Source organism: Halichoeres trimaculatus, unplaced genomic scaffold (genome assembly GCF_033239565.1).
Source record: "Halichoeres trimaculatus isolate MK-OKI-2021-1 unplaced genomic scaffold, fHalTri1.1 fHalTri1_scaffold_12, whole genome shotgun sequence".
Taxonomy (NCBI): domain Eukaryota; kingdom Metazoa; phylum Chordata; class Actinopteri; order Labriformes; family Labridae; genus Halichoeres; species Halichoeres trimaculatus.
In genome coordinates, this window is record NW_027437190.1 from 23,623,968 (window position 1) to 23,635,140 (window position 11,173).

General features: G+C 39.3%; 2 protein-coding genes across 2 annotated transcripts; both read left to right on the forward strand.

The window, feature by feature from the left end:
* Positions 1 to 56: 56 nt before the first annotated feature.
* Positions 57 to 6,871, forward strand: tmc4 (transmembrane channel-like 4). The gene is made up of 16 exons (XM_074684400.1): positions 57 to 494; positions 635 to 821; positions 1,082 to 1,230; positions 1,357 to 1,506; positions 1,972 to 2,087; positions 2,926 to 3,068; positions 3,192 to 3,339; positions 3,457 to 3,615; positions 3,710 to 3,867; positions 4,281 to 4,407; positions 4,686 to 4,783; positions 4,927 to 5,110; positions 5,209 to 5,339; positions 5,546 to 5,701; positions 5,809 to 5,887; positions 5,997 to 6,871. Exons 1-16 carry the CDS (start codon positions 446 to 448, stop codon positions 6,087 to 6,089), a joined length of 2,127 nt encoding a protein of 708 aa, XP_074540501.1. The 5' UTR covers positions 57 to 445; the 3' UTR covers positions 6,090 to 6,871.
* A 466-nt stretch (positions 6,872 to 7,337) lies between these two features.
* On the forward strand, positions 7,338 to 10,956 carry leng1 (leukocyte receptor cluster (LRC) member 1). Its single transcript, XM_074682664.1, has 4 exons — positions 7,338 to 7,871; positions 8,800 to 8,985; positions 9,418 to 9,719; positions 9,994 to 10,956. The coding sequence occupies exons 1-4, from the start codon at positions 7,740 to 7,742 to the stop codon at positions 10,211 to 10,213; spliced, it is 840 nt and encodes a 279-aa protein (XP_074538765.1). The 5' UTR covers positions 7,338 to 7,739; the 3' UTR covers positions 10,214 to 10,956.
* Positions 10,957 to 11,173: the final 217 nt, after the last annotated feature.

Consider the following 11,173-nt stretch of genomic DNA (forward strand, 5'->3'; position numbering starts at 1 on the left):
CCGTTTAGCTAAGAATATGCAACTCCTTAAATGTAACTTTCTTTGTCTGGTTTAATCATAATATTAACATTTTTGGGGTGTGTTTATTTCCACTTATGTATAAGGTCAAGATTCAAGTTTCCACCTGTGCACAATATAACTCTATTGAATCCTATAATAACACAAATAGCTAAGTTTGATCTTTTTGCTGTGCTCCCTCCTGCTTTGTAGTCAACCTTTGAGTCCATGGTAACCACCTCTTTGTAAATAGTGGGTTAAATCACACAAGGAAGTACCTGTGTGGTCATTTACAGAGGGAGTAAAGTCCATGGGAGAAGACAACACGGAAGAGATTTCTAGATTTCGTCATGAAGGGCTTGTTAAATGAGTTTTCTGCCAGTGAAGTCATTAATTCGTTGACAGAAGAACGTCTGTGAGGCTCATTGTTTAAACCACAATCCAAGAAATGGACCCACTGAGACGAGACCTAAGGAGAGTGTACGACTACAATGGAGGTGTGTTTATTCTTTCAGGAGATCACGTTTATATGTTCATTTAAGAATACCAAAGCTAATGGCTATCTGAATAATGCTATTGTCACAACAAATCGTCTTTTTTAAACAGTAAATTATTTTGTTCTTTTTCCCTCAAACAGAAAATAGTTACCAAGGTGAGCAGCAGTCTCTTCGATTACGACGTGATCCATCTCAAGGCACCTATCAGAATTACCCTCAGTTTGCCTGGAGCCCGACTCCGGCGGCTGGAGAAAAGGAGGAAAGTGATGGTCAGCCCCGGGACCTCAGGAGCAGCCCCCTGCCCATGGCACTGAAGAGAGCTGTGAGGTATCAAACCGACCTCTAAATGTTTGATGAACTTTGCTAACCAAAACCATCCACTCATTATCTTTCTGCCAATCCAATAGAGCCCAGTTTTTCTCTCTTAATCCAACCAGCTGAGTGAGTATCTCCAGAAGAATGTGTCAGATTAGCTTTTTGTCTTTGGCCCATAATAGGACATTTCTCTGGAATCATTTGAAGCAGCCGAGCAATAACATTATAATGTTATTCATAATTGTTAGCAGTCATTTAAGTTCTTCTTCCAGGCAGGTGCAGCAGATGCAGGTGCCCATGGTTTCTGCACAGGATTCCTGGAAATGGAAAAAGGCCAAGTATCTTCGTAAACTTAAAGACATTGCCAGGGAGTTCATCTACATTTTTGCCCTGTGGAACAAGTCCCTGCAGCAGATTGGAGGTAAACCTTTAACTGTTGATGCCAGCTGAAGAAGTGATTATGTGTACTGTGTTTTCCATTAATACAATGGTCACAGTACATTTTCTGTAAATGTTTTCCAACACTTATGGTCTTTTTGCACCACAGGGAACTTCGGAGGTGGCGTCCAGTCTTATTTCATTTTTCTGCGGTTCTTGGTGGTGCTCAATTTTGTTTCCTTCTCACTGATCGCAGCTTTAGTCATCATCCCAAGCATTGTTTTGGGATCATCTGGGACAACTACTGGTAACATCACAGGTAATGAGACGTTCAGGATTCTGCATTTTGATAACATGACATAACTCTGTTTGACTTATTAATTTTCTAAGAATGTAATGAATCTGTATCTGCAGTCTAAAGAGATAAGCGAATGTGTAACTTGAGGTTTGCCTGTATGTGTCTGAAATATCAAGCTCTGAGTCTTTCTTCATACATATTCTTCTTTTTTTCAATATGAAGAAATTTTCATTCCATTAAAGAAACCGTTTGATTCTCTGAAGGCGAGTAGAAAGCTTTATCTAGATGTAGGGATTAAGACTGTGACTGTGCCGTATAGTGTACCACAGGCCTGCAATAATCACCACTGCAGCGTTCACTTTCCTTCCTCTCTCCCTTCGCTCCTTCTGTAGACTTCAACATTCAGAGTGCAAACCTGCTTATATACGATAATCTCTGAGCATACATATAGAGATCATAAAGCTGTACTCTCATGGTGTTTTTCAGACACCATGAGGAATGCCATGAGGGATTCAGACAAAGAGGAATGCATGCAGTATGACCCTAATCCTGAGGGCCTGGTGCTGTTCTATAACTACTTCCTCCATGTTCTTTCAGGAACGGTGAGAAACTGCAGCATCATAATCACCTGCAAAAATATAAGAGCAGAACATTTGCAAAACAGATTTTTTTTTTTCCAAATTCCAGTTTTCTTTGTTACACCCCCAAATATACTTAACAGAGCATGTTATAACCTGTTTGTTTCCTCTTAACACAATAATAGCAGAAGAAACATGCAATTTTTAAGATTTTCTCGAGAACTATTTCTGAGAAGAGAGCAGGATATGTTTGGGCATGTTGCCTCTTTGCCTGTTTTTAATGTTGTAATGTTTTTATGCTAAGCTAAGATAAAAACACATGGGAGGTAACTGTAATCACTAACTGTTTATGTCACTGATCCACTGACTTAAATATAGCTCATTGGAAGCATACAGTATATCCAGATTATTTGTTTTGATATTTTTCAACCAGGACTTTTCATTTGAGCCACAGTTGATAAAAGTTGTTCCTTATGTTAGCAAAAGATCTTGAGAAACTCGTTCTAGTTTTTATATCCTCCTGGCTAGGTATTGCAGTTTTTCTTTCTCTGACACATCTTAGCCAGAAATCAATCCATTGCCTTCAAACACTTCAAAATGCAGCAACTTGACATTTAACAGGAACCAAAAATATGCTGTCACTCAAATATGAGCTCATCTGTATTTGCTGCCTGTTGTTTCAGGGATTGATTCAAAGATTTTTAAATCACATTTAATGCCAAACATGAACTGACCCTCCTTGTATATGTCTGAGCTTTTATCTGGGTGTGAACCTCATAAAGTATTAGATAACTTTGAGTACACCCTATGGACAGTGAGGACATCAGACATCCTCAGCAACTTTCCTTTTCTTTTTGTCCAGGGCTTCCTGGAGTACTCATACCTGTTTTACGGCTTCTACACAAACACAATGGCGGACCCCAGCATCTCCTACAACATCCCTCTGGCTTACCTCTTCACTGTCGTCTTTTATTTCTTCTTCTGTTTTATTTGTATCACTGCACGGTGAGTCCCACAACAGTAATGAACATCATATCATAATGAAAGATACATAAAGACCTGAGTTTAGAGTTCAGCAACTTTGACCCATATGGTTTCCTCACTCCTTACTGGCTGCTCACAAAACAGCATGGGGACTGCAGCTCGAGTTGCTGTGGCAACAGGAGGCAGCGCTGTGGGCAACTACAGCATGATCGTGTTCACCAGCTGGGACTACGGTTGTCTAGGAGACAGAGCTACCAAACTGAAGCAGAAAAATATCCACTACCGGCTGCAGGTCAGAAGGGATGTGTCCTACTTAAAGTAATGATCAACATGTGGCAGTATTTCATAATCACGGATTTCTAAAACCCCATTCACCTCTTCTTCTGCTGTCTTTCCTCATCTCTGTCAGGTGGATCTGGAGGAGGAGAGCTTAAAGAAAAGAGCAGCCTCTCTAGATTTATTTCATAAAGTAGTTTTATACTCCCTTCGTGTTTTGTCCTTCTTTATTTCAACTGCTCTCATTGCGGCAGCCTGCTATGGCATCTTTGAAGCCACAGAATTCAGCCAGGTAAATGATAGAGAAGAAGAGAAATGACCATAAATCTGATGTCATTTTCAAGTTTTTGGTAATGCTTTGGCTTTTATTTCTCAAAAATAAACAGGATCAAAGTGGGCAGGACGGGATTCTGGGTTTGATTCTTGAATATCTCCCTTCCATTGTTATCACGGCTGCAAACTTTGTGGTGCCACTACTGTGTGACCTGCTTGCCTTGATGGAAAAGTATTCTCCCAGCACCACTGTCATAGCGGCACTATTCAGGTTTGCACTGGTTTCTGTATCTGAGAATTTGTACTTGTCCGTATGATTGTGAATGATGAGAGGCTGGTGGACGCATACCTTAAAATCTTTAGTGAGGTATTAAACAGTCATAACCATGTGAGAACAGATACATCTCAGTGATAGAAAAGACTTAAAACCAAAACAAAACTAAATGTGTCTCCTAAATGTATATCCTCTGTTCTATTCTTAGATCCTAGATTTTTTATGACATATTGGTTTCTCATAACCTTGAACAATTTTGAAGTGGAATGAATATGTAAAGTGTGTTTGGGTGTCAGCTTAGCACAATGGTTAGATTGTAGGCCCTGTGTGATCTAAAAGTGATCTGTCCACAAAAAAGGAAAAAAAAAATTAATGACTGCACTGAGATCTTTTCTCTTTACCCTGTGAAGAGCTGTGGTCCTTCGGCTGGCTGGTCTGGGTGTCCTCATCATCACTCTGTGGAGTCAGATCACCTGTGAAGGGAACAAAACCTCTCTTAAGTGTTCAGAGTGTGAATACAACCATAAAGACTACCCGGTAATTACATCCATTTTCATCATTTTCAAAGACATGCCTTCATATTAAGGATCGAAGTGGTACTCAAGCAATTCAACTGGTACTAAAAGCTTAAGACAGGCGGACTTTTAACAACCTTGGGAACAGCTAATTTTTAATGTCTTTAAGGAAAAATATACAAAGAGTGTAAGTCGATATAATTGAGGAGTCTGGGAGAAAAACAAGTTTGCAAAAAATGTTTTTTTGAATATTTAAAAATTTTAAGGTGTTCATCTGTTCATGTTTGTGTTGTCATGTAGTGCTGGGAAACTCGTGTAGGACAAGAGATGTACAAGTTGACTCTGTTTGACCTCCTCGTTAATATTGGTATGCTCTTACTGGTGGAGTTTCCACGCAGGTAAAAAAAAGAAAACACCCTGTTTGAGTCATTTGTTTACATGAGATAACACAGGTATTGTGGTAACAACTAAGACCAGTCAGCTGTGTAATTTCACTGTGTTGTCATTGTTGTTTGTGTGTGTGCGTGTGTGTTCATGTCAGGCTGGTGGTGGACAACTGGTCCCATAAGCTGGCTTCGTGGGTGGGTCGACAGGAGTTTGTAGTTTCCGCCAACGTGCTTGGGCTGGTTTACAGTCAGACTGTGGTGTGGACCGGAGCTCTTTTTTGCCCTCTGCTGCCGCTCATCAACACCGTCAAGTTTATCATCCTCTTCTACTGCAAGAGGGTAGAGATGTTATTTCGACTCAGCACACATTTCACACAATGATCATTACCGTTTATCATCTATTCCTAACCCTTTTTATGTATTATTTTCCTCCTCAGATTACACTCTTCAATAATTGTCGGCCAGCACTGAAGACTTTTCGTTCCACCTCCTCCACTTTTTTCTTCCTGGTTGTGCTCCTGTTGGGTGGGGGCATGGCCACAGGTGTCATGGTTTACAGTCTTGCAGCGTGAGTGCTGATTGCAGTAGCCTCCTTTTCCTCCCAGTAACAAGCACAACAGCTGTATTTTTAGCCTAGCTCTGGCTGTGACATATAACTATATTGAAATGGGACCATTGTATGTAGCTTTGAAGAAGAAAAAGTTATTTGAAAATCATTGGATAAAGTTATTTTCAGCGCTTTATAAAGTTCTGATGTTCCTTCTCTCTTCCCAGAATTCATCCCTCTTGGGGTTGCGGCCCTTTCCGTGTCTTCCCTAGCATGTGGTCAATTGTTCCAGTTACTTTCTCCAGCCTCACTGAAACTACACAAGAGTTTCTCTTCTTCATTGGCTCCCAGGCATTCTCCATCCCCCTATTTGTGATAATAAGGTAATTTCTAATATATAATGCAGCTTATATTTCACCTTTTCACCTACTGCATAGTCTCTTTTTTTAATTCAATAACATTTTTTTCATGGCTCCTTTCTCCCCTGCAGTGTGTTGATGTGCTATTTTGTAGCTTTAGCATCTGTCCATGGTAAAAGCGTTACCCTACTCAAAAGGCAGCTTAAGCAGGTAAGTTGGGAATTAACTCATAATGTGTACTCTGTAAGAGTCTGGCATGTTTTTTTATACTCCTCAACACCCATATTTATAAATGCATTGGTGCATTTGTGGCTTACAGGAAGGCCGTGACAAGCAGTTCTTGGTCAAGCAGATTGAGGAGCTGAGTCGAAAGCATCACTTACCAACACATGCTGCAGGAGTACGGGACTGAGCACATCATGAGGGCCATAATATGAAGTTCAAAAAAGACAGAACATCAGGATGTGGAATCCCAAAGGAATGCATACATGGATTGTAAATAATGTTTCATATAAAGCTGGCGGAGGTTGAGCAAATAATCTTAAATTGATATTATTAATGCTCCTGTGAGGAACCTTTAGTTTGTGTGGAAGATAATGTCTCTTTCCTATTCTAATTTTTCTGTGCACACAATTAAGTGGTGTTCTTAGTTACAACTCCCTTCAGTCATTTAACAGTCATATGTATCAGTCACCATGAATCTTTGTTGTGTAAAACATAAAAAGATAATAACCTGTGCTGTTGTGTGAATTGTACATTCTGACACCTGCCGTACTAGAATAAGGAAATGTCAAAGAAATTGAAAACTATGCACATTATGTAGCTAAGGTGAAAGTAAAGGTTAGTTGTAAGTATGGTTTAAACTCTAAAGCTTTAGTATAAGCTTTCATAAATATTGTCAATGAAATGTTATGGCATTTGAAGGTAGAAGCAAAAGGTGCCTGAGAAATACTAAATACCTGAAATGGAAAAAAACATTGATGTCATTCACAAAAACCCTGCAAATTCATTTGAGGTCATTGGCAATTTATTTTCCAATTTTTCCATGTATCTTGTTTATTAATGTCACATTACTCTATTTTTTTAAAAAAATCTATTTGTATAGTCTTTTATAATCTACCAGGCAGGCTGATCTATCTCCCTTACTCTAAAATCCCAAATGCTCAGTTTTTTCTCAGATACTATGGTGTACAAATATGGAATGTTAACATGGATGTAGTTAAGAGCTCACCATTCTTAGAAATTAAATAAAGAAAATGTCATCATAATAAATTCATGAAGGTGATCTTTTTGTCTATTCACGTTTCCCTGCCATTCATGTGTTTTAAGTTCAGTTGTTTGATTTGCTTGGATAAGGTGTGATTATTGTTGTACTTGTGTGTTTTGATTGTAGTTGTGTTCCTTAAGAATGGTGAGGCCCTAATAAATATTCCTGGTGGCTTCTTGACCTTTCCTGACAAACTCTTTTTATTTCTCTTCTAAACATCTTTTGCAACTTTTTACTCGTGCAAATAAATAAATGAATAGAAAACTAATATTACCCATGCTGTTCAATCACTTTTACAATTGATAATAATAAAACAGATTTATAGCCCCCTCTGGTGTCACCTGTGTGCTATTACCCAACCTGTGTAATGTTTACTTCCTGTTTGTGTCTGCTAGTTCCTGTGAGCTACTCTGCGACCTGAAAGAGCAGCTTTTTTTTACGAGTGGATAACGTTATTTCTAGTATGCTTTGAATGCTTGCTACTTAAATGATAAGTTTGTTGTGCTGGGGCAGGCGAAATGTCTGTGCTCACAAATGTGTCGTTGAAATCCAACGTTTGGATGCGTTAGTTCAGAAAACACTGAGTAGTAGCGTTAGCTAAATTGCTACAAGGCAAACCAGAAACATTTGGCACCACTTAATACGGGGTACTTTTCTATTTTTGCCCTTCGTGTCGTCCCCCTGGTGTTATTAGCCTATGTTTTGTTTTACTCCCTGTTGGCTTTTTCCCCAGTCAACGACAACCCCTTGTTCAGTTAGTAAACGTTTAACGGTTAGGGTCGACACTCGGTCAAAATGAACATCCTTCCGAAAAAGAGCTGGCACGTTCGCAACAAGGACAACGTCGCGCGCGTGCGGAGGGACGAGGCCCAAGCTGCAGAGGAGGAGCGCGAGGCCAAGCGCCGTGTGGAGCGTGCGGAGCAAGAGGTAAACCTGTCGGCACCATGCAGCTTTGACGATACGATGCTAAGGTTTCCACTGGGAGTGTGAAGTAGGAGTTGTTTACTGTGAAGTGTGGAATAATTTGCTTTCCCGAGGTCACCTCAGACTTGTTATATCATTATTGTAAAACACTGGCCGCATACAGTATCAAATGGTGTTCCCCAAATATTTACAATCTATTCTATGGAATAGTTGAGCTGCCTTGAAAAATTTGAAGAGTTCTTATCCTTTTTCATTTGTATGTTTGAGATTACAATCAATCAATCACTCAATCAAAAGATTACAAAAGGAGGCAAGCTTTCATTGGTTGTCTGCTCAAGCTTTATACATGTTATGCTTTATACAGTCTATGCTCAAGTTGCATTTCAACCATAGGAACTTTACCTAGAACTAGGACCTTTTTCCAGGGACTACGTGCATTTTGACTGTGGGAATGGGGGTCTAATAGAAATTTTAACCCTGATAATGTCCCTTCCTGGATATCCAGTGACTTGGGAGGCGAGACATGCAAGCTGAACATCTGTGACTGGAGGAGTATGTTCTGTGTTTTTTATTCTACCCTCAGACCAGGATAACATCACACAGCTGTGACTGACTTACTGGTTTAATATCTCCTAAACAGTCGTCTTCATTGAGCATCACACTGTAAATAAGTTTGAATTTGTATGTGCAATCTTATGAGGACAATCTTAAAAGAGGGGGCCTTTTTGAAACAAGTTGTGGACAGTAGTCTTTATACCTTTCCTCTGATTTTTAGTTGAGTATCTTATATCTTCCTCTGTATCTTCATCAACAACAGGACTATAGGAAAGTCCTACACCTGCGCAGTAACCACTAATTCTGAAGCATTATAAGCAAGTCTTTATTGCTTTTAGCTTTATTTGTTTAGACTAACTGCTGCTCCTCTCCACAGGCACGAACAGAGTATCTGAGAAGAAAATCCCGAGCTGCTCTCCAGACAGGAGAAGGTCAGTATGATGAAGATGAAGGACAGAGTAGAGGAAGCAAAGCTTTGGAGCATCTCAACCTTTTTCCCCTTGAGGAGTCTTCAGAAAAGAAGGGGAACGAGGAATATCTCAAAGAAAAGAAAGATGAGAAGGTGATTGTACACACTCCTTCATGACGTATCAAAATATATTTGATACTGTTTCCTGCTTCACACTGAATCAACTCTCTGTCTGCCTTGTCACTCACTCTGTGGTTGCAATATCATTCAGTCTGCATATTTTGGAGATCCTTATCAATATTTTCTCTGGTTATAATTGTACATTTCTGAGTATTACGGCCTTGTAGCAATCAAAAACATACCAAGGGGCTTTCTGTTTTATAGAACTTGACTGACCTATGAGTATCACTGCCATTGGTTTTACAGGGCAAAGTGTCAACATAAGAAACAATTTAAAGTTTCATATTTTAGAAGATTTCACTTTGCAATAATCTGAAGTTCTCGCTGATTTCAGTTTTTCTGTTTTCTCTTCCTCTACCTGAGAAGTTAACGCAAATTTGAATGTTTGATTCTTTTTTTCCCTAGGAGAAACAGGAGCGAGCAATTGGCTTGCTGGTGTCCCTGGGACCCCAACCAGGGACTGAGGTCACACCTTGGTATATGAAAACCAGCCAAGAAAAAGAAGAGAGTAAAGATAAAGAAGAAAAGAAAGAAAAAAGAAAGGGTATAAGTGAGGAGGAGAGAGAGAAAAAAGATAGGCGATTGAAAGATAGTTTGGACCCGTTGAATGAAATGAAGAAAGCTTTGGCTGTGAAAGAAAGAAAACACCACAAGAGCAAGAAATCAGAAAAAAGAGACAGAGGGGAGAGGAGGAGCAGTGGTGAAAGGTAAAGTCTTTTTTTGTTGTTGTTATTCAGCTCCTTCTTACTCATCAGTTTAAGTCCAGTAGGGGAACAGCCTGGCTTTGTCAAAGTTAAACCCTTTCAAAGCTAAATTTGAACACCCTTAATCATGTTTGTCCAATTTACAAAACACAGTGTGTGCTGTTCTACCACTGTGCCTCTGTCTGTTGTCTTGCATGGCCTTCTCAGACAGCACTTTTTATAAGGATTAAACACATGAGACATAAGATGTTAATAAGTCACCTGTTTTTTTTCCCAGTTCCATTGAAAGGCTTCGTGCTGAGCGTTTGCAGAGGGAGGCAGAAGAAAGAAGGAGAGCCCAGGCTTTGCTCGACCAGAGGAACAACAAAGGAAAGGAGCCGGCAAGAGAGCTCACTGAGAGAGAGAAACCATACAACAGTGCATACTTCCCAGAACTGGCCCGGAAGCGTCAAAGAAGGGATCGAGACAGCTGGAGAGACGAAATACTGAAGTCGTGAACTATTTTTATTGGGGAGATCTCTTTTTCTGCCCTTTTAGCGGACATTTACTGTGACCAGAATGTTTTCAAATGTTGAAAGTAGTGATATGGCCATAAAGAAGACAGTGACATGGGAGACGTAAACCCAGAAAAATGTCATACTCGTAACCTGGTTGATAATCATTTATTTATTTTTTTGCCCAGAGGGGGCAGTGCTTGCTGGAAAGTCAGGTTGTGTTTCAGTTTTAAGCAGCAGGTGCAGCGTTTGCTCTCTATAACGTCAGCCGGGCAGGTGGTTGCTTCACAGGGGGCTTGAAGTCCAGGCTGTCCGCAAAGAAAACACTCAGTAACAGCTGTTAAATAATTTTCATTTTGGGAAAAAATCTGCAATCACCAAATAAACCAGCCTTACAATTAACATGTAATACTTTCTTGACAAAGTATTTGTGGCTTAATACATTGTGCAAAAGAAAATTATTTATGAATTTTCAGGCAAAGTTGGCAATCACTCTTGTTTCAAGCCTCCCAAATGTATAGGTCAAATGCTTTATGTTGTCATACCAATTTTTCCATCAGTGTTTTTTTTTTTGTTTAGTAATAAACCTATAAACAATGTCAAACTGGGCTTTCTTAATGACATTTCTTTCATAGTTCACAAAAAAGTTATGTTCATCTTAATTGACAGAATGGAAAATTAATTTGTTGATTTAAAATTTGGTGCCAGAGGTGATTTTGAAGAGTTTATTTCTCTGCTTTGAAAATCATCATTATTAAAAAAAAAAAAGAGAACTGAGGGTTCACACCATATGTCAAAGAGTCCTTAACATCATATTTTATAACACTCTGGTCTGACCTTTCACTTGTTTTGAAAAACGATAGTTGTATATTAAAATGGATGACTGAAGACTGGGTTTTGTAATTTCTATACATTAAACTTTTTGAAATGTATCCTAAAGAAATCATTCCACAAATTCTAATT

Coding starts and splice junctions, on each gene's coding strand:
- tmc4 (XM_074684400.1), top strand. CDS start 446: ATGGACCCACTGAGACGAGACCTAAGGAGAGTGTACGACTACAATGGA. Junction 4,784..4,926: donor CTGGTGGAGTTTCCACGCAG/GTAAAAAAAAGA, acceptor TGTTCATGTCAG/GCTGGTGGTGGACAACTGGT. Junction 5,111..5,208: donor TCCTCTTCTACTGCAAGAGG/GTAGAGATGTTA, acceptor TTTCCTCCTCAG/ATTACACTCTTCAATAATTG.
- leng1 (XM_074682664.1), top strand. CDS start 7,740: ATGAACATCCTTCCGAAAAAGAGCTGGCACGTTCGCAACAAGGACAAC. Junction 8,986..9,417: donor AAGAAAAGAAAGATGAGAAG/GTGATTGTACAC, acceptor TTTTTTCCCTAG/GAGAAACAGGAGCGAGCAAT. Junction 9,720..9,993: donor AGGAGGAGCAGTGGTGAAAG/GTAAAGTCTTTT, acceptor TTTTTTTCCCAG/TTCCATTGAAAGGCTTCGTG.